At 47.8% G+C, this 22,570-nt stretch overlaps 2 protein-coding genes across 15 annotated transcripts in view; one reads left to right on the top strand and one right to left on the bottom strand.

Moving 5' to 3' along the window:
• The window catches only part of ACIN1 (apoptotic chromatin condensation inducer 1), a 135,444-nt gene extending 130,499 nt beyond the window's left edge, over positions 1 to 4,945 (top strand). For all 3 annotated transcript variants that reach the window (XM_068241988.1, XM_068242000.1, XM_068242009.1), the window contains 2 exons: positions 3,924 to 4,024; positions 4,142 to 4,945. In XM_068241988.1, the coding sequence (XP_068098089.1) occupies positions 3,924 to 4,024; positions 4,142 to 4,420 (380 nt within the window). In that variant the 3' untranslated portion in view covers positions 4,421 to 4,945. The remainder of the gene's footprint in view (positions 1 to 3,923; positions 4,025 to 4,141) is intronic.
• LOC137522035 (uncharacterized) overlaps positions 1 to 22,570 on the bottom strand; it is a 206,247-nt gene that overhangs the window by 1,705 nt on the left and 181,972 nt on the right. For 5 of the 12 annotated variants that reach the window (XM_068242078.1, XM_068242073.1, XM_068242098.1 and 2 more), the window contains one exon: positions 11,806 to 12,658. In XM_068242078.1, the coding sequence (XP_068098179.1) occupies positions 12,565 to 12,658 (94 nt within the window). In that variant the 3' untranslated portion in view covers positions 11,806 to 12,564. Of the gene's footprint in view, positions 1 to 9,361; positions 9,531 to 11,805; positions 12,659 to 22,570 lie in introns of those variants that run through there. The other 7 variants (XM_068242090.1, XM_068242086.1, XM_068242080.1 and 4 more) reach the window with 4 other exon arrangements.

Here is a 22,570-nt window from a genome sequence, read left to right on the forward strand (position 1 = left end):
CCAGGGGGCAGCGCAGCACATTACATTTTTTTTTTAATCATGTAGCTAGCCTAGTGCTAGCTAAATGAAAACCACTGTGCTGCAGCATCCCCTCTCTCCTTCCGATCGCCTCCGGCAATCAGCGCAAATAGGAAATCCCGTGCAGAACAGGATTTTCTGTTTGGCTTCCCCCGTCGCCATGGTGACGATCGGGATGACGTCATCAATGTCGTGACGTCAGGGAGTCCCGATTCCACCCCTCAGCGCTGCCTGGCACTCATTGGCCAGGCTGCGCACGGGGTCTGGGGAGGCGAATCGGCGCTGAGAGGCGATCGGTTTGTACTAGCAAAGTGCTAGCTGCGTCTACCCAAAAAAAAATTATGCAAATCGGCCCACCAGGGCCTGAGAAATCCTCCCCGGCGGCATAGCCCGAACTCAGTTTGGGCTTACTGCCAGGGAGGTTAAATAGATATAATCTCACACTTTTGTGTCATGGAATGTTACTAATTTAATTGCTTGCACTCTTAGACTTTTATACATTTTAGTCATCATGTTATCCACTTAAGGACCAGGGTATTTTCTTCTGATCGGTGCTGCGTGGACTCTCCAGCCCGCAGCACCGATCAGGAAATAGCCAGGGCGATCAGACTTTCCCCCCCCCCCCTTTTTTCCCCACTAGGGGGATGTCCTGCTGGGGGGGTCTGATCGCCGCCGGCTACCCGCACTTTCCGGGGGGGCTCTTCAAAGCCCCCCTCCGGAGCGCTTTCCGCCCTCCCCGGCTTTCCCTCCCTCTCCCTTACCCTGTGAGTGGCGCAGGACGGAGTTCCGTCCTGCGCCTGATAGGATAGGCTTCTGCCTATCAGATGCCGGCGACCCCCGGCCAATCAGAGGCCGGGGATCACCGATCTACGTCACGGCGCTGCTGCGCAGCAGCGTTGTGTGATGTAAACAGCAGGGATTTCTTCCCCGGATGTTTATGCGTGCGAGCCGCGATCAGCGGCTCGCACACTGTTCACGGAGACAGTCTCCGTGAACTGGCATGGAAAGGCGGCCGTTTCCATGCTATACCACTAACGACCCGCGGTCGTTAAGTGGTTAAATTTGCTATTGTATTCAGCAGTTCTGTATCAGTGTTCATATTTGAAGTATATCATTGTCTATCATTGTGTATCCCTTCTTTGTTTTCTTACATTGTACAGCGCCACGGAATATGCTGGCGCTTAATAAATAAATAATATTTTAGCGTCTGGGTCACTGGTAAACTGTATCAGTCCTAGGAGACAATACAACCTTAAAGGACAACTTAAAGAGAACCCAAGGTGGGATTTTATTATGCTAGTGGGGCACAGAGGCTGGTTGTGCACACTATCACCAGCCTCTGTTGCCTCATGGTGTGCCTTAAAGACCCCCCTGCGCGCCGCTATACCCCCCGCAGTGCTGGCGACAATGTTTACCTAAGCGCTGTCTGTCAGCGCTGCTCCCCCGCCTCCTCCTTATCGGTGCTACCCGCCTGTGTCCCTTCCCTCCCGCTGATTGGAGGGAAGTGACGCGGCGGGTAGCGCCGATACGGAGGAGGCGGGGGAGCAGCGCTGACAGACAGCGCTTAGGTAAACATTGTCGCCAGCACTGCGGGGGGTATAGCGGCGCGCAGGGGGGTCTTTGAGGCACACCATGGGGCAACAGAGGCTGGTGATAGTGTGCACAACCAGCCTCTGTGCCCCACTAGCATAATATAATCCCACCTCGGGTTCTCTTTAAAGTGGACCCAAACTAAAAATACAAGATTTCAGAAATAAAATCTATTTTCTAAATTATAATAATAAATAGCAGCCTTTTTTTCAGCTGCATGATGACAAATATAAAATATTTTACATTTATTGGAGAAACCCTTCCCCTTCCTTTCATATTGCCGGCAAATAATCCGGAAAACTGGTGGAGTAGATGGTGTCCAGCAAAGGAGGAATTGCTAATGGCTGCCACCTGTATAACCCTAGTTACGCAAAGAGAAGGGTGAAAAGCATGCGCAGAAATGCTCATAGGCTTGAAGGAGTGTTTATTTATATTTGTATGTGTCAGAGTGGTGCAACTAAATATTTTGAATTAAAAAAAAATGTTTGGTTTGGGTCCGCTTTAAGTGAAAGGGATATGGAAGCTGCCATATTTATTTCCTTTTAAACAATACCAGTTGCCTGGCAGGCCTTAGGATCAATCCGGCATGAGTAGTGTCTGAATCACACACCTGAAACAAGCATGCAGCTAATCTTGTTAGATTTTTGTTAGACATCTGATCTGCATGCTTGTTTAGGGTTTATGGCTAAAAAGCATTAGAGGCTGATGACCGGCAGGACAGCCAGGTGATTTACATTGTTCAAAAGGAGATACATATGGCAGCCTCCATATCCCTCTCACTTCAGTTGTTCTTTAAATATACTTTTTTTATGGCTGATAAATAGAAAATTAAACTGGGGATTGTAAAATGGTCATTTTTAGGGTGAGAAGGATAGGTGCAATTTTTATCTCATCAGTTTTTCACCTCTGATTTCGTTTAAAGTTAAACTCTGGGTACATGGGTGAAAATTAACTAGTAAGGAGAACCTAACATTCTTGCTTACGATAGTCCTCGGGGAAGTTCAGCTCTTTAGTCCTCTGGACTTGACATCCTCCTGATGTGTCTACTAAGATGGCCTCAATGTCCCACCCATTCTGGTTAACCACTTGCCGACCGCACGCTTATACCGTGCGTCGGCAAAGTGGCAGCTGCAGGACCAGCGACGCAGTACTGCGTCGCCAGCTGCAGGCTGATTTATCAGGAAGCAGCCGCTCGCGCGAGCGGCTGCTTCCTGTCAATTCACGGCGGGGGGCTCCGTGAATAGCCTGCGTGCCGCCGATGGCGGCTCGCAGGCTAAATGTAAACACAAGCGGAAATAATCCGCTTTGTTTACATTGTACGGCGCTGCTGCGCAGCAGCGCCGTAAGGCAGATCAGCGATCCCCGGCCAATCAGCGGCCGGGGATCGCCGCCATGTGACAGGGGACGTCCTGTCACTGGCTGCACAGGACGGATAGCGTCCTGTGCAGCCCCGATCACCGGGGGGGACAGGTAGGAGAGGGAGGGGGTGAATGTCGCTGCGGAGGGGGGCTTTGAGGTGCCCCCCCGCAACTAGCCTGCCCACCAGAGCGATCAGACCCCCCCTGCACACCATCCCCATAGGGGGGAAAAAAGGGGGGCGATCTGATCGCTCTGCATGAAACATGATCTGTGCTGGGGGCAGCAGAGCCCACCCAGCACAGATCACAAAAAATAACGCTGGTCCTTAAGGGGGGGGGGGGGGTAAAGGGTGGGTCCTCAAGTGGTTAAAGGGTACTATGTGACGGTTGGTGTATTGACTTTGTTTGGCCGGGCTTACTTGCATTTAGTGTGGCGGGTTGAGTGATCATTGGGGTGCTTGGAAACTGTTAGACTACCTCACAGATGTATTAGGGAAAAGAGATCTGCAAGCTAAACGGGAGGATTTGGACTATCTGGCACTTACCTGGGGAGGTGACTGTGCTGCAGGCCACACTATGGTCTTGATGAGCTCCTTTCAGCAATGCCTCAGTGTGCGACATGCAAGGACATGCGTGCACAGACAGCACTGTCTGATGGGTACACTTATGTGCTGTGCTGCTGCATGTTCTGGCAGTTAGTAGGTGAATGGGGTCTGTGATGTACCAGAGAGAAATGCATGTGTTGTGCCTTTCTATAGAATACACTGCCAACACAGTGTGCCTGGATCCTGAAACTTTGCTACAAGATATTTTTGGGTTTCTTTAATCTAGAGTAAAACTTTAGGCTGCATGCATCCTTAGAGAGAACTTTCTGAAAGCTTTCTGAATATGTTATACTCAAGCTTTGTGTCTCCCCACTGTTATGTATGGTGTTCAACATCCAACTCTTCTTTGCAGAAAAAGTTCAGGAGGAGCCACCAGCAAAGCTCTTGGATGACTTATTCCACAAAACCAAAGCTGCCCCATGTATATATTGGTTGCCCCTGACAGATGACCAGGTATGTACTACACTTTACTTAAATTAGATAACAAACTTTAAATGTTACAGTTGTTTGGCTGAATAAACGAATGCTACTTTTTACAGAGCAATTAAATTGCAATTATTTCTCCCACAGGCATTGAAGAGAGTCGAAGACAGGGCTGAGAGGGCAAAGGAAAGAGAAAAAAGGCGCAAGGAACTAGACGAGCAAGAAGAGGAAGAAAGGAAAGAGAGGGCTAAGGAAAGAGAAAAAGAGGCAGAAAGAAATAGAGAGCGAATGCGAGAGGCTGAACGAGAAAAAAGGAGAGAGCATAGCAGAGAACACCCCCGTGAAAGAGAACGTAGAGACCCCAAGAGACACAGCAGGAGCCGCAGCAGGAGTACACCAGTGAGGGACAGAGGAGGACGACGTTGACTTTAGTTTTTCGATCTGCCTTCCCTCTGCTGGCCACTCAGCTGCTATCTAGATGTACAGCTCACGTGTCAATGGCTTGTAGCGCTACAAGAAAAAGCAGGCCCTTGACAAGGAAAATCTAAATGGAGGAACCCCCAGTGAGGAGCTGGCTCATTTCCTTCTAAAGGAATTCTGTCGGCCTCCTTCCTGCTCTGAGATTTCCATCCTTCAGACTTCTGTTTCCTACCCGTCTCTTATGTACTCTGAATTCTGTAATTTTAAATCAACACTGCCTGGATTTAAACCAGGGAGATTGTCCCTAGCCCACCATTGGACGATCCTGAACAACTTGTGCAATGAGACCCCTCCTAAAGTAACTGTCTACCTGCCAGAGTGTCAGGGAAAGAGTTACTGTATTCTCCTTTGCCACATGTGGCATGTACCCGGTGATTTTTTTTTTTTTTCCCTTTTGTGTTCCTTTTTATTTTATTTTTTTTATTATAAATGAAGTGAATTATAAGAAAATAAAATTCTACATTAGTTTTATATCTTTGTACTGTTTCAGTCAGCTAAGGTAATAAACCTGTGTAATTTGGGGGATTTTTTTCTGCCATCATGGTGCACAGCTTGTCCTGTGTATCATAAGGAAAGCCTATTGGGCAACTAAAAGTGAGCAGATTAGAGAACTTGAGATGAAGATAAAGGCTATATTCATACAATTCCTCCAGCTCCATGAGGTGTGTGGGTTGCTACACCTTCCCCCCCCCCCCCCCCCCCCCGGCCTGATAATCTGGCCAGTCATGCGCTTCAGCACGGCCTCACACTCCCTGCTGCGGGATGCACAGAAGAGCGTGGCCGGCCACATTACCGCGGCTGATTGAAAGACAGAGAGGCCAGAGGATGGTGAGGGAGCCCAAGCACCTCGGGGGGGCTAGAGGAAGCCCCAGGTAAGTATAAATATAGCCTTTATTTTCATCTCGGATTCTATTTAACAATACCATCAATGCTGCCTGCCTGCCTACCTGCTTGTTCACATTGGGCATGACTCGCAAAGCTTTTTCACCTTATCTATGTTACATTTGTATGCTCCCAAAGAGCAAACAAAAATATAAGATAAGCAAAGTAATATTGAAATGAAGTTATCCAGGAACAGCTTATTTAGAGTGATTTATTTTGCTTTTAAATGTGCTGAAAGGTTATTTTTATTAGTCAGGATAAAAATGAGTGGTTTATGAAGTTTGTGAATTGACTCCCATTGTGTTGCTGAGGAGCCTCTCATCTCTTGGCCGATTTCTCTAGTGAGGATTAGGGGTTCCTCCCATAAATCCAGTGCTAGAGCTATAAAATGCCAGTGCAGGCTTTGAATGAGTGGTTTTGCTTCAGGCCCCCCTGTACACAGTAGTGGGCTTTTAAAAGCAGATTGGAAGGCGCTACTTTGGCAGTATTCTTAACCACTTGAGTACCCACCCTTTACCCCCCCTTAAGGACCAGCGCTGGTTTGAGTGATCTGTGCTGGGTGGGCTCTGCAGCCCCCAGCACAGATCAGGGTGCAGGCAGGGAGATCAGATTGCCCCCCTTTTTTCCCCCCTATGGGGATGATGTGCTGGGGGGGTCTGATCTCTCCTGCCTGCTGTGGGTGGCGGGGGGGGCTCCTCAAAGCCCCCCTCCGCGGCGAAATCCTCCCCCTCCCTCTCCTACCTGGCCCCCTCCTGGAGATCCGGCTGCACAGGACGCTATCCGTCCTGTGCAGCCAGTGACAGGCTGTCTCCTGTCACATGGCGGCGATCCCCGGCCGCTGATTGGCCGGGGATCGCCGATCTGCCTTACGGCGCTGCTGCGCAGCAGCGCCGTACAAATGTAAACAAAGCGGATTATTTCCGCTTGTGTTTACATCTAGCCTGCGAGCCGCCATCGGCGGCCCGCAGGCTATTCACGGAGCCCCCCGCCGTGATTTGACAGGAAGCAGCCGCTCGTACGAGCGGCTGCTTCCTGATTAATTAGGCTGCAGCTGGCGACGCAGTACTGCGTCGCTGGTCCTGCAGCTGCCACTTTGCCGACGCACGTTATGAGTGTGCGGTCGGCAAGTGGTTAAACTAGCAATGCTCTGTGTTCTGACAGAAGAGGTCAGTGTGATATTTATTTATTTTCCTGAGGTCTCCAGCTGAGAATTTTTCATTGTTTTTAATGGTTACAAATATCTGATTCTCAATAGAACTCAATAGAACAGAAAGGGTAATATGAGAACTCAAGAAATGCTTCCACTAAGGATAAAGGCAAAATAGGTAAAATCTCCTTTACAAACAAAAAAAATGTTGATGTTGTTCTGCTGTATTGTGGTTCTAAAAGTCACAAAGGCAGAATACATTTTGATTTTATATAGTCTCATTTGCACCAGTGCTAGCCTGATCGGTGATGTTTCTGGAATGTGTTAGAAATCTGGGCCCACGTGCAATTCTCTTTTTCTCCTCAGTTTCTCCTACATGTAAAATTCTGAAAAGTTAGTTTGAGAGGGTGAAAATGATCTCCTAGGACAGCGGTGGCGAACCTATGGCACGCGTGCCGGGCTAGGCACGCGTAGCCTAATTTGTTGGCACGCCACCGCTGCTTATGGACTGGCCGCAGCGTCTACTAGATGCCGCCGCGCCAGTTCATAGCCCGCAGCCCCGCAGTCTCCCGGGAGACAGACCAGAGCTACGGCAAGATGGCTGCCGAAGCCCTATACTGGAGACTATTTGTGTCTCCAGTGCAGGGCTTCGGGCGCCGCCTTCCCGTAGCCCTGCACTCTGCCTGTCAGCAGCAGCGCGGGAGACTGCAGAAGGAACGTCCGGGGGAGATGCGCGCCAGAGCCCAGCCGAGAGAGAAGACTTCTGTCAGGTGAGTACATTACTTTTTTTTGTAGGTGAAATGCAACCCACTGTTTTCTGCTAAAATGTTTCCCACATTGTGTTTATTTCCTGTGAAATGTGGCCCACTGCGTTTTTCTGGTGAAATGTGGCCCACTGCGTTTTTCTGGTGAAATGTGGCCCACTGCGTTTTTCTGGTGAAATGTGGCCCACTGCGTTTTTCTGGTGAAATGTGGCCCACTGCGTTTTTCTGGTGAAATGTGGCCGACTGCGTTTTTCTGGTGAAATGGGGCCCACTGCGTTTTTCTGGTGAAATGGGGCCCACTGCGTTTATTTCCTCTTGAAATGTGGCCCACTGCTTTTGTTTTCTGGTGAAATGTGGCCCACTGCGTTTTTCTGGTGAAATGTGGCCCACATTGCATGATTTTCTGCTTAAATGTTCCACACACTGCTTTTATTTTCTAGTGTCTGGGGTAACTGTTGCTGCATTTATTATTAAGGGCTCATTCACACTACAGAACGTATACACGAATGCGATTTCATGCATGCGCTGCAAACACAGTGATCGTACGGAATGCACGTTGTGGTGCGCTAAAGCGTGGACGTCGGCAGCTGTATCCATCGGGGAAACGTATGCGTTGTGCGTTAAAATGTTCCCAGACGCGTTACAACCTAACGCATGGGAACGCACACCTGTAGTGTGAATGGTAACATGAAAGTCTATTGTCTTTCATGTTACCATATACATTATGTGCATTGCGTCAAAACTGACAGCGCAGCACATAGTGTGAATGAGCCCTTAATGGTCATGGTTGGCTATATTTGCTGCTTTGGGGTTACGGCGGGTATAAATAGCATCATACAGTTTCTGCACACCCATGATGCGAATCCTCGTTTCACCACATCATGGCAGAAACGCTGCTTTCTTATGCCTCGCTGTTACATCATTATGTTAGCTCCGCCCATACAATATCATGGCCACGCCCATTTTTTTGCATATGGCCCCTAGTGTCTTCAGTAACACAGGTGAAAAAGTGAATTGCATATGGCCCCTAGTGTCTTCAGTAAATAGTGGGAATGTGGGCCATCCTCCAGCACTCTGCTTTATTTCAGGCAGCTAGAGTGCAGAAGTGGACTATGAGAGTCTGCTATCTGCATAGTTACACAGGAGATTCATCCTAGGAGCTCATTTCCATCATGTGTAACCATAAGCCTAAATCAGTAGTCTGCTTCATGATCTGAAACTGGAAAAGCTTCACTGAATTTTGGTTATATGTGCAAATATGTGGAGCGGGTTTTTTTTGTTTGTTTTTTTTTGCTCTTCAAATAAAAACAGAAGAATATTTAAAGATGCAGGAAGTTCCGTTAACACAAAGCCATGCACTATAGTGGACCCAACAGGAAACCTCATAGGGAGATTCTGCTAATGTGATTGGGTGGACAGCACTCCCTCAAGCTTTCAGGGTTCAGATAGTTTGTAGTAAACTATGGCCAGGCTATTCGGACTATGAGAGCAGCAGGAAACTGAGGTTTCCTGCTGGGTCCCCTAGACTAGCGCTGAAAGCCATTTGCCACCAGGGGAGGAAGTGAAGGCAAATATCTCCAAATTGCAACAGAATTTTAAATCATGACTTGTCAAAATTGTGTAAAAAAAAAAAAAAAAAAATTGTAGGCATACCTCTCCACATAAACTCTTAACCACTGCCTGTGGATGGCTTTAATCAGTTTTAAATGGAAAAAAAATGTATTTCTATTTGAATGAATCTCTTAAAGGACGACGGAAATGGAGGCTGCCATATTTATTTCCTTTCAAGCAATACCAGTTGCCTGGCAGCCCTGCTGATCCTCTGTCTCTAATACTTTTAGCCATAGACCCTGAACAAGCATGCAGCAGATCAGGGGGTTCTAACATTGCCAGATCTGACAAGATTAGCTGCATGCTTGTTTCTGGTGTTCAGACGCAACTGCAGCCAAATAGATCAGCAGGGCTGCCAGGCAACTAGTAGTGCTTTAAAGAAAATAAAAATGGCAGCCTCCATATACTTCTCAGTTAAGCTGTCCTTTAAAGTGTACCTGAGATGGCATTACTAAAAGATTTGATACTTACCCAGGGCTTCCGCCAGCCCCATGAGCAGCAATGCACCCCTCGCCGTCCGAGTGCCTCCATTCAGCCGCAATCAGCCCTGGTTATCTCAGTCGCGCCAGTTCGCTATTCTGGGCAGAAAAGTGCTTGAAAGATGACTATAGAAGTGCAGCACAGGGATTTCTGTTTAGACAGATGTCCTGCCCTACACGTAAAGAAAGCAGTGCAAATAACTAGGCATACCAGTGATAGGTGGTTTCCTATTTGTATGGCAGTAGTTATTTAGTTCAGTGTGATCAGTTAGGGCTGCTATTAGGTCCTTACAGAGGACTGGCTCAAGTCTGCTGAGACGGGTGACAACCAGCTTAGCTGTGTACAGAGGCCCCTGGTGTGCTAGCGATTCGCCCGGCGGATTGACTCACCCTCAGCGACGCCCAATTTACATAGTTCGTGTCGCATGATGTCAGGCACGTCCCTCCGCCCGCCGCATAGCAATACAGTGCTTCATCCACTACACAGCTGACACTCGTCTGTACAGCTGAGCCCAGCGATGACGCCCAAAGGGACCGAGCTCTGATCTAAAATAGCCTAAATGAATCCTAAAATAGCAAAACGCTAGCGATTACCGCTAGCATTTTGCGGGAGTGGTTTTTCCGCGTTACACGCGAAAACAATCACTGAACAAAGTAGCGTTTTAGTAGCAATCGCAATTAGCGGTTCTAAACATGCTAATCACGATCGCTCCAGAATCGCCGCCAAAACGCTGCATGTAATGTGTTTGCCGTTAACGCTAGCCCCAAAATGCCCGCGATCGAGGCAGTGAGAAAACTGCCATAGGACTAGCTAGCAGTTTGCGATGAGTGGGAATCGCGCGATTCCTGCTCAGATGTGAACGGCCCTTACACTGAATCAGATGCAGTCAGCTTTAATGCAAAGCACATGCAGGTGAAGAGAATCTCCGTGTTTCACTTTGGGTCTTTTAATATCTATACCGTTTAACGTAAAGGACAACAATCTAATTAAAGCCTTTTTCTGCACACATGGTGGGGATTGTATATTCAATGGATGAGCCATTCATGATAAAAATGGTCCCCTTTTCCTTGCTTCCTTGCTACACCTGAAAATGCCCCCTCCCCTGTGTTCAGAAAAGCCACATGACTGCGGCACCCAGATCCTCACTCAGTCTATGCACAAAGGAACAGACGTGAGGTTACTGCTCATTTGCTATAGCTATAACTCTACGTTGGCTAAGATGGGAACTCTTGTATGTAACAGTAGGCAAGGAGATATTAGAATGCTGCAGACAGAAATCATCCTTCTATTAACATCCCGATCCACAGAGGCTGCCTGCTATTTGCCGCCTTGTCTTATTCTAATATCTCTCCGCCCGTTACTTACAAGACCTCCCACCTTCGCATGAGTATGGCTGTCTGTTTCCTTGTGCATAGACAGAGCAATGATCTGAGTGCCGAGCTTGTGCAGCTTTCTGCATACAGCGGGGCGGAGGGTGCAGTATTTGGATTTTATTCTTTGTATTTTGAACTCGCAGCGCTCTTTACAAAACAGCATCACCTCTGAAGGTGTACTATTCCTCAGTCTGATGCCATCAGTAACAGCAGGGAAAAGATATTTTAATATGAATTTCACATTCTTTGAATACACATTCACCACTATTTATGCAGTTTGGGGGGGGGGGGGGGGGAACTTTGATAGTTGCCCTTTAAAGCTTTTTTTTCACAACACGCTGCTGCATGCATTTTATGTGTGTTCTGGACCCCAATACATGCAAAAATCACAACAGTTTGAATGAGAAAGCGCAGAACAATTGATTTAGTTAAGATGTATGCATTATGATCTGCCTTCAGAGCAAACCAGACCTTTAAAGCGGACCTGAACTCGGACTGTTGTCTCTGCTCTAAAAAATACGCAACAGCATAATAACAGCTGATTAAAATAAATCTGCACTTTTTCTATTTCCAGATTCATGGAAGCAGACATATTGTTAACATCCTGTGCTTTCACATGGGCTTATCTGCCATCTCTGCCGTGGCAGTCATGTGACACGGAGAGATCAAATTACAACTTGTGATTAGACACAAATGAGGGGGAATTAAACAGGCTAAACTCTCTAAATACTACAGGGTGTATTTCTGTTTTCCTTCTGTCCTGTGCAAGAGTTCAGGTCCACTTTAAGCTAGTTACTAATTTGACACACTACTGTGGTGGGCGAAAGTAATTAGTGGAGTTCTCTTATGCAGCAGATCATGGTTAGCAGTAAAGTACAGTATGCTTAGTCATCTCTTGCCTACCTAGTGATAGTACATTATGGTATATTTATAGAACACATTTGTGTTTGAAATCTGGATTCTTTTTTTTCAGCAGACACCTTACCGTGCCTTGGCAAAGTCTATTGCTTAGATTACTGTATATGTAAATTGTAATGATATACAGAGGTCACTGTTGTAAATGAATCATGTACACTTGTGTTATTTTATTCACATTTTACCTTAGGAGATTTCTTTTGAAAACATGTGAATACTGTTTGGGTTTTTTTTTTTGTATACTAAATCTGTATATATGTAATCCCCTATTATAGTTATGTAAAGATGGTATTCTTGAGCTTTGCCTTGCGTCTTCTATGCATCCGCCATACAGTGACAAAGTTGTGTAGATCTGTAATAAATAATACTTCTAAGTAGTATTGCAACTAATAAGGCTAAGCATATTGAAAGCCCAGCATCAGACAGTCATGCCTCTGCCATGCAACCATATGCTCTGTGGTACATTTAATAGGGTGTCTTTAAAGTGTACCCGAATCGACCCTCAGGTCAAAAGTCAAAAACCTAAGAAGAGGGAAGCCTCTGGATCCTGTATAGGTTTCCCACGGTGTCCCCCTGTCCACCATTGCCATGCGTGGACCTCCAAAGCAATCTGTCACTCTGGTTGGATACCAAGCTTGTGACCGTGCACCTCTTCAAGCAGGAGAGGCTAATGCACAGGTGCACTCGGGCGGGTGCAGCCCGGCTGGGCTAGTGCATGAAGAGGAGTGTGGTCACAATGTGCAGGAGGGTCCTAAACAGCAGTGTAGGTCCAGAGGATGGCATAGAAATCCTCTGATGGATCCAGAAACTTCCCTCTCCTTTGGTAAAAATTTGATTTTTTTTTTTTTTTTTCACCCAAGGTTCACCTCGGGTTCTCTTTAATACTTATAAGTTGTAGCCCAAACAGTAGCGGTATTGTCATTGTGTTTGCTTCCTCTTTACAAGAAGTTTCCTGCTTGTATCCAGCTGGCTGAGGTAATCCACTGCCCATTGTTTTGTTTCATCCGGAAACCTGTTAGAAAGAAAATTGGAAGTTAACCAAGACAGGCATGGCAGTCATTGCAGAAGATGCTGAAACAGAGCTGGTCAGCCTTCTGAAAAATGAGTGTTAATTTCTGGTGGATCCTGTCTTGTATGCATATCTGCCAAGGGGATATGAAACATTTGGTTTTATCTAGCTAAACAATGAACATTCACACTACAAGAGCTTTTTAAGCACTGGTGATTTTCAAAAGCTCTTGCTAAGGCAAAGCTATGGTGGATTTTTACAAAATCACATTGCTCCAGTGTGAACACACACATAGGATAACAGTGGCAAGAGTTTTTAAAATCACAAAGTGCTTAGAAAAGCTCTTGTAGTGTGAACAAGCCCTTACAGACATACCAACCTGATTCATGCAGGTGTTGTGTCTACATCTACACCAGTTCAGTTTAGGAGCTTCTCGAGCCGGTAACCACGTAGCAAAATACATCATTTAAAGACTATCCAAGCTGAACCTCTGGTTTGAAAAGACTTTCTTACCTAAGAAGAGGAAATCTCTGCATCCTATAGAGGCTTCCCCTGTTGTCAGGCGCAGACCTTCTGAAATCTACAGACAAGGGCTTGTCTGTAAGTGTAATCCCATTGGGGGCCATGCTCCTCTTCATGCACCAGTGTGGCTGTACTGTGTCCTTGGGAGTATGACCGGGCAATGCACGAGTAGCTCTTGCTTGTGGGTGCAGCACAGCCGCACGCGTGCCATAAGAGTGCAGCCCCAATGTTAAGCAGGGTCCTGGCAAGTGGCGTCTGGAGCAAGGAGGACCCGTAAAGCCTCTATAGAATCCCCTTTTATGCCTCGGGTTCTCTTTTAATAGAGCAATTCAACCAGTCATCATTTATAACTTCCTTAAAGCGGATATCCAGTCAAACTAATTTGCACGAGTACTCCTGTTAGGGTTATAATAACCTGTGCTGTTTTGTCACTAGTCCCTGATTCAGCCAACCACACACACGCCTCCCCACCTTTCTGTTTTCTCTATTGAGTTTTTAGGCTGGATATCTGTTTAAAAGCAGATTTGATGTGATCCTAATCTAGATATACAGAAACACTGCTGGCAATGATGGCATCCTTACCAACCCTATTAGCAGTGTATAACTGGTATCTGCTGATTAGCCAGACTGCCATGCATGGTAGACCAGTCACTCAGCCTTGTTATTCATGAACTCCGCACTAATGTAGAGACTAAATTGGGTTCATGGGGAAAGCCTCAAGGTGTCCAGTAATGATATCATTTTTTACTTCAATCAGAAAAATCTGCTCAAAGTGAAAATAGTTAGCAGTTGCTCACGATAAATTATATAATTCATAAAACATTGTACCGCTAATGGGCACCTCTATGCAACCCAGTGACTTGCAGCAGGATCTCTCTAATGTCAATTTTTTGCCTTTGCCCCACTTGACATTTTATCAGATCTCAACAGGTCATTTGTTCTACCACAGCTGCAAATTTTGTAATGCTTAGTGCTGTAAAAAGCTAAAGGTGGCCACTAACGATACAATTTGGACGATTGTTTACAAACAATTATTTGTATGAATGATAGGAAATGATTGTTTGGGACCACTGAGGCATGCAAATCTCCTAACCAATCCGATCAATTAAAGCGATCCGATTTTCAGATCAATCCCGTCAATCTGTTTAGATTGGTTAGATTTTTGGTGGTTAGTGGTCCCAAATGATCATTTCCAATCATTCATACGAATAATCGTAAAAGGTCATTTGCCACGTTGACTAGTTAGTGGCCACCTCAATACAGACGCCCTCCCAGCTGCTCAACTTGGTAGGCAACCTTCCTCCATAAACATTAAATGGAATATCAATGCAGAGAACCTTTACTTTTAAGAGGTTTTTGTTAGGTTTAGTCTAGTAAAAGTACATAATTTGATGTGGAAAATGGGCAATTATGGTGGTCTTGTAAGACTTCACACCACATCACTGTATGAGTACTAGTTGAAATACTTGTAATGCTGCTAGTAACATTTTGGTGTACTACGTATTTATAGAGAAGCAATACTTGCACTGACATTTATATAGACTACACTCTTCAGCATACTATATGGTAGGCTTCTGGTTGCACCTTTTTAAAAAAGTGAAGACACAATGATGTACTCCCTTATAGCAAGTACAGTAAGCTACTTACACCAGGCTGTGATTTACACCTGCAAAACTACACCACGCTGTGTACTACCAAGGTTAAGTCAGTGCCCCAGGACATGTCATAATCTGCTGAAGTTCAACTTTTGAAATAAAACTGAATTTTCACTGTTAAATTAACTATACTTAACATTTGCTCTAAGTACGTGACTGCGAGATTTATATTTATTTGTGTATCTTTTATGGCTGTTACAGTTTAACCAGTCCCTAAAATAAAATTTGCATAAATGAACAGGACACCATTGCATTACTAAATGACAACATTTATGTTTATTTTGTAACTGGAAAAATAAAAATAATGCTCACAAGGTTCAACTTTATCTTCTCTCTAGACACAAAAAGTCATGTTAGGAAGTTGAGGACCAGTATGATGGGCTTTGTGATAATTCTATAGTGGAGGCTCTAAGTAATACAGAGAAGAAAAGATTCCACAAGCTCACACTGCTGAAGAAATTAAGCACCAGTGAGTCTTATTAGTTCACACTTGGATCCACCAAGGGTGCAAAGGAAGCACAGCAAACAGAAAAAAGTGACTACCATCATACAGCTGTGTCTCAAGATGCCAATAGATGGTGTCATAAATATGAGAAACAGCAATTTCTGCACACCTAGAATCCCTGATCAGTGCACCACTGACACATTGTTTGCACGCTCTGCTCCACAAGCCAGGTGACACAGGTAGTCTTGAGCAGCGCACTTTGTCTGCACACCATGTTGCTTGGGTTGGTGGGCACAGGCGTAGTAGGGAACCAGCTGGCAAGAGCAGGATCACTTGTGCACGATCCTTACACTACAGTAACAAAACCTGCTCCACTGACTCGCCTATAAGCCGGGGGGGGGGGGGGGGGTAACTTTTCAGCATATTTTTTGTGCTGAAAAATTAGGCTTATATGTGACCATATAAGTTGGGCCTCGACCTGGATTTACGCAATTGTAGCAAATAATTTAGTCAACCATAGTAGAAAAAGCACACGTATCAATTATTTACTACAATTGCATAAATTCAGGTCGAGAACCAGTCACTTTTTTCCGTTTGCTCTAAGTAATATAGTCAACAAGTCTTTTCTGAATCCGTTATGAAGCAATGGACAACATCATCACAACATGATGGAATGTCCCATCGGGGTACAGGGTGCTGTTTGTTTGCAGTGGCAGTGTAGCATACGTACATTGTACTGTAAGCTTCACTTTATAGTCAAACCCGCATGCTCGGCAATGTGCACAGTGTGGAGAGACCTTTACTGAGCTGGTGTATTCAGAGCATGGAATTGAGCTTTTGTCTGTGGATGGGCCCAGGTTATATAGCGTATGTGCATAGTTTGCACGTTCTCGTTGATATGAAAAGTGAAAAGCTAGCTGCGTTCACAAGCTGAGTTTTTGATTAGGGATGAGCGTCCTGAAGCAGAATGCTGTTGTGAATAAATTGGAACCGAACTAAAATTTTAACTGCGGAAACTGGCCACCAATGTGCACTCTAGCTCTCAGTACTTCCTCCTGGCTTTGTGAGAGCACACAGAGGCGGGGTGAGTTAGCACTTCAGCACTAAACAGCCCCCGCGCTACAGTTTGCTGTGTTTGAAATTTGTATTGTATTGTTTATTTGGAATAGAATTCTGCTCCAGAATGCTCATCCCTAGTGCCGATGCCTTGCAATACTGACATACTTGGTTCATTTCCCACTTATAATCTACATGTTCCCAGTGTTCCTTCACATGCTCACGTTTCCTCGGACCATTGTAGCCCCTTACACACTCCAATGAGTACTGGTTAGTCTGTACCTCTGGGTGTTTCAAGTCCTCCATAGAGCCAAATTAATCCATGCCATTCACTGATGAGGATCAACCAATCCGAAACAGTCTGTATGCATGCTTGAAAGAAAGGAGGAGAACCGAGAGCCCAATATGGTGTAGTATGTTAATGAGGTGATGTCTGATGCAAACACACACAATGGTTATACTCACAAGGACGGGTCGCCTCCAAGGCAACCACTGGATAAGCAGGCGGGGAGAATTGTAACTAGAGTTGAGCCGAACGGTTCGCCTGCGAACGGTTCCATGCGAACTTCCGTGGTTCGCGTTCGCGTCCCGCAGGTGAACGTTTGCGGAAGTTCGGTTTGCCCCATAATGCACCATGGAGGGTCAACTTTGACCCTCTACATCAGTCAGCAGGCCCAGTGTAGCCAATTAGGCTACACTAGCCCCTGGAGCCACTCCCCCCTTATATAAGGCAGGCAGCGGCGGCCATTACGGTCACTCGTGTGCCTGCATTAGTGAGAGTAGGGCGAGCTGCTGCAGACTGTCTCTCATAGGGAAAGATTAGTTAGGCTTAGCTTGTTCCTGGCTGCATACCTGTTCTGTGAACCCACCACTGCATACCTGTTCATTGAACCCGCCACTGCATACCTGTTCTGTGAACCCACCACTGCATACCTGTTCAGTGAACCTGCCAGGCTGCCACTGCATACCTGTTCTGTGAACCCACCACTGCATACCTGTTCAATGAACCTGCCAGGCTGCCACTGCATACCTGTTCTGTGAACCCACCACTGCATACCTGTTCTGTGAACCCACCACTGCATACCTGTTCAGTGAACCCACCACTGCATACCTGTTCTGTTCAGTGGACCCGCCACTGTATACCTGTTCAGTGAACCCGCCACTGCATACCTGTTGTGTTCAGTGAACCTGCCACTGCATACCTGTTCTGTGAACCCGCCACTGCATACCTGTTCTGTGAACCCACCACTGCATACCTGTACTGTGAACCCACCACTGCATACCTGTTCAGTGAACCCACCACTGCATACCTGTTCAGTGAACCCAACACTGCATACCTGTTCAGTGAACCTGCCACTGCATACCTGTTCTGTGAACCCACCACTGCATACCTGTTCTGTGAACCCACCACTGCATACCTGTTCTGTGAACCCACCACTGCATACCTGTTCTGTGAACCCACCACTGCATACCTGTTCTGTGAACCCACCACTGCATACCTGTTCAGTGAACCCACCACTGCATACCTGTTGTGTTCAGTGAACCCGCCACTGCATACCTGTTCTGTTCAGTGGACCCGCCACTGTATACCTGTTCAGTGAACCCGCCACTGCATACCTGTTGTGTTCAGTGAACCCGCCACTGCATACCTGTTGTGTTCAGTGAACCCGCCACTGTATACCTGTTCTGTTCAGTGAACCCGCCACTGTATACCTGTACTGTTCAGTGAACCCGCCACTGCATACCTGTTGTGTTCAGTGAACCTGCCGGAACTGTTAGCTCGCCAGCTGTTACCATACCGGCTGGTGGACTCTGAGGCCTTCCGTAAATTTGTGGCCATCGGAACACCGCAGTGGAAGATGCCAGGCCGCACTTATTTTTCGAGAAAGGCCATACCCCAACTGCACCGTGAAGTTGAGAGGCAAGTGGTGTCATCTCTTGCGAAGAGCGTTGGGTCAAGGGTCCACCTGACCACGGATGCCTGGTCTGCCAAGCACGGGCAGGGCCGCTACATTACGTACATAGCCCATTGGGTCAACCTGGTGGTGAACGATGGCAAGCAGGGTGCAGCGGACCAAATTGTGACACCTCCACGGCTTGCAGGCAGGCCTCCTGCCACCTCCTCTCCTCCTGCTACATGCTCTTTGCTGTCCTCCTCCTCCTTGGCTGAGTGGCAGTTCTCCTCTCCAGCTACACAGCCCCAGCTCCGCAGGGCCTATGCTGCATGCCAGGTACGACGGTGTCACGCCATCTTAGACATGTCTTGTCTCAAAGCGGAGAGTCACACTGGAGCAGCTCTCCTGGCTGCTCTTAAGAAACAGGTGGATGAGTGGCTGACCCCGCACTACCTGGAGATAGGCAACGTGGTGTGCGACAACGGCAGCAATCTGCTTGCCGCTTTGCATATGGGGAAGCTGACACACATACCCTGCATGGCACATGTCATGAATCTAGTTGTTCAAAGATTTGTGGCAAAGTACCCTGGCTTAGCGGATGTCCTGAAGCAGGCCAGGAAGTTCTGTGGGCATTTGAGACGGTCTTACACAGCCATGGCACGCTTTGCGGAAATTCAGCGGAAAAACAACATGCCGGTGAGACGCCTGATTTGCGATAGCCCGACTCGCTGGAATTCGACCCTGCTCATGTTCTCCCGCCTGCTAGAACAGAAGAAAGCCGTCACCCAGTACCTCTACAACTACAGTAGAATGAAACAGTCTGGGAAGATGGGGATGTTCTGGCCTGACAACTGGACACTGATGAAAAATGCATGCAGGCTCATGCGGCCGTTTGAGGAGGTGACCAACCTGGTGAGCCGCAGTGAGGGCACCATCAGCGACTTAATTCCCTACGCTTACTTCTTGGAGCGTGCTGTGCGTAGAGTGGCGGATTAAGCTGCGAATGAGCGTGACCAGGAACCGTTACGGCAGGAACAGGCATGGGACCAATTTTCATCAGACCCAGCTGTTTCCTCAACACCTGCGGCAGCACAGAGGGGGGAGGAGGAGGAAGAAGAGAAGTCGTGTGCAGAAGACGAGTCAGACTCAGAGGATGATGAGCAAGGTGTTTCTTTGGGGGAGGAGGAGGAGGGGGGACGGCGGCAGGAGAACAACCGCAGCAGGCGTCGCAGGGGGCTTGTGCTGCTCAACCTTCCCGTGGTATTGTTCGCGGCTGGGGGGAGGAGGTTGACTTACGTGACGTCACTGAGGAAGAGCAAGAGGAGATGGAGGGTACTGGATCCGACTTTGTGCAGATGTCGTCTTTTATGCTGTCCTGCCTGTTGAGGGACCCCCGTATAAAAAACCTCAAGGGGAATGAGCTGTACTGGGTGGCCACACTACTAGACCCTCGGTACAGGCACAAAGTGGCGGACCTGTTACCAACTCACCTGAAGGTGGAAAGGATGCAGCACATGCAGAACAAGCTGTCAACTATGCTTTACAATGCCTTTAAGGGTGATGTGACAGCACAACGCCAGCAAGGTACCACTGCCACTAATCCTCCTCCCGTGTCCACGCAGTCAAAGACAGGACGCTCCAGCGATCTCATGGTGATGTCGGACATGCGGACGTTCTTTAGTCCAACGTCTCGCCGTAGCCCTTCCGGATCCACCCTCCACCAACGCCTGGAACGGCAGGTAGCCGACTACCTGGCCTTAAAGGATACCACAGCCCAAAGGCTGTGGTAAAATCAAAGTTGCAATGTGGAGGGAAAGAAAGATACATACTTACCGCTTCCCTCGTTCCCTGCCGACGGGTCCCGCTCATCTGTTACAGCTCCCGGTACCGACCCGACTCTCCTGACCCTTCACCCGGACATACTGTGCTGCGCATGCGCAGTATGTCACTATACTCTTCGCTTCTGCCGTCGCATTGTGACGGCAGAAGTACGGACACTCCCCCGCCTCCTCCTCTCCCAGCGTGTGCGCTCCAATCTAAAGCTAGCGTGACATGCTGGCTGGAGTTCGCACTGGGATAATCGATGTGGAGAGAGCGGAGGGGGGGTAAGTTAAAAAAAAAACACTGCCGGCTGGAGGGAGGGAGCGAGTGAGTGGGCGGGCGAGTGGGCGGGCAGGCAGCGAGTGGGCGGCGAGCAGGCAGCGGCAGTACAGCCCAACCATTCTGTACATAGATGCAATGACATCTATGGTACAGCGAGAAAATTGTCCCCACATTTATCTCTGCATATGTGCATGTATATACATGTGTAGTACACACATGTATATACATGCACATATGCAGAGATAAATGTGGGGACAATTTTCTCGCTGTACCATAGATGTCATTGCATCTATGTACAGAATGGTTGGGCTGTACTGCCGCTGCCTGCTCGCCGCCCACTCGCTGCCTGCCCGCCCACTCGCCCGCCCACTCACTCGCTCCCTCCAGCCGGCAGTGTTTTTTTTTTAACTTACCCCCCCTCCGCTCTCTCCACATCGATTATCCCAGTGCGAACTCCAGCCAGCATGTCACGCTAGCTTTAGATTGGAGCGCACACGCTGGGAGAGGAGGAGGCGGGGGAGTGTCCGTACTTCTGCCGTCACGATGCGACGGCAGAAGCGAAGAGTATAGTGACATACTGCGCATGCGCAGCACAGTATGTCCGGGTGAAGGGTCAGGAGAGTCGGGTCGGTACCGGGAGCTGTAACAGATGAGCGGGACCCGTCGGCAGGGAACGAGGGAAGCGGTAAGTATGTATCTTTCTTTCCCTCCACATTGCAACTTTGATTTTACCACAACCTTTGGGCTGTGGTATCCTTTAAGTGTGGATGTAGACACTGCTGTGAACAGCGATGAGGAACCCTTGAACTACTGGGTGCGCAGGCTTGACCTGTGGCCAGAGCTGTCCCAATTTGCCATCCAACTTCTCTCCTGCCCTGCCGCAAGCGTCCTGTCAGAAAGGACCTTCAGCGCAGCTGGAGGCATTGTCACTGAGAAGAGAAGTCGCCTAAGTCACAAAAGTGTTAAGTACCTCACCTTTATCAAAATGAATGAGGCATGGATCCCGGAGGGCTGCTGCCCGCCCCAAGACTAAGTCAGTCCCCGCACACACAGCATCTCTGCCTGCACGCCGTGTGACTGGCTGCCTGGCCTGCCCCAAGAAGACTAAGTCGCTCCCAGTCCCTCCACACAGCATGTCTGCCTGCAGGCCGCTTGACTACCTTCTCCGCCACCACCAACAGGGTCCGGGACTCCAGGCGGATTGCTGAATTCTTTAGGCCGCTGCTAGCAGCGGCCGCTGTAATAATTTTTCTGGTGCGTGTACATGACTGCCTAATTTTTCTGGCTGCACTGCGGGCAGCTGCAACAACAAAAGAAAAGGCATGTACATGCGCCCATTCCCCTTCGTGATCATTACCTTGCCGTGGTGAAGGGGCTTGCGTATCACAATGAAGCAATGACCGGCGCCTAGATGAGTGTCTCGGGGGGCACACAAAAGTTAATAAGGTCGTTGCTTCATTGTGGTCAGACCAAATTTGATCAGCTGAACAGTCACTGTTCTGTCATTCAGCTACATCAGCCAGGCGACCATATGGGCTGTAAAGCCACCAAAACCTGCACTCTCGCCATGGTGCGCACCAGTCCAGCACGGCCGTCACTACACAAACAGCTGTTTGCGGTGCGTTACATGGTGAGTTTGGTGTGTCAGTGTGAAGCAGTACCTTAATTACACTACCTGATTGATGTATACACATGCAAGATGTTTTAAAGCACTTTAGGCCTGTCATTTAGCATTCAATGTGATTTCTGCCCTTAAAACGCTGCTTTGCGTCAAATCCAGATTTTTCCCGGGGACTTTTGGCGTGTATCCCACTCCGCCATGCCCCCCTCCAGGTGTTAGACCCCTTGAAACATCTTTTCCATCACTTTTGTGGCCAGCATAAATTTTTTTTTTTCAAAGGTCGCATCCCCATTGAAGTCTATTGCGGTTCGCGAACTTTAACGCGAACCGAACCTTCCACGGAAGTTCGCGAACCCGGTTCGCGAACCTAAAATCGGAGGTTCGGCCCAACTCTAATTGTAACCTGACCCCGCTCAGGGTTAAGAAGTCGCTCTCTGTAGATAGAAGGAAATGGGGATACACCCCTCCACCAAGGGTGGACTAAACAATTATGTGGTATAACAACAGAGGCGCCAAGTAGAGTAAAATTAGTTAAAATTGTTAAAAAGGGGGAAGTGGGTGGACTCACCTCCCTTCTGAAAAAATGGCCAGACAACGGGCAGGTTACTTCAAGTTTAA

Source organism: Hyperolius riggenbachi, chromosome 1, assembly GCF_040937935.1.
Source record: "Hyperolius riggenbachi isolate aHypRig1 chromosome 1, aHypRig1.pri, whole genome shotgun sequence".
NCBI lineage: Eukaryota > Metazoa > Chordata > Amphibia > Anura > Hyperoliidae > Hyperolius > Hyperolius riggenbachi.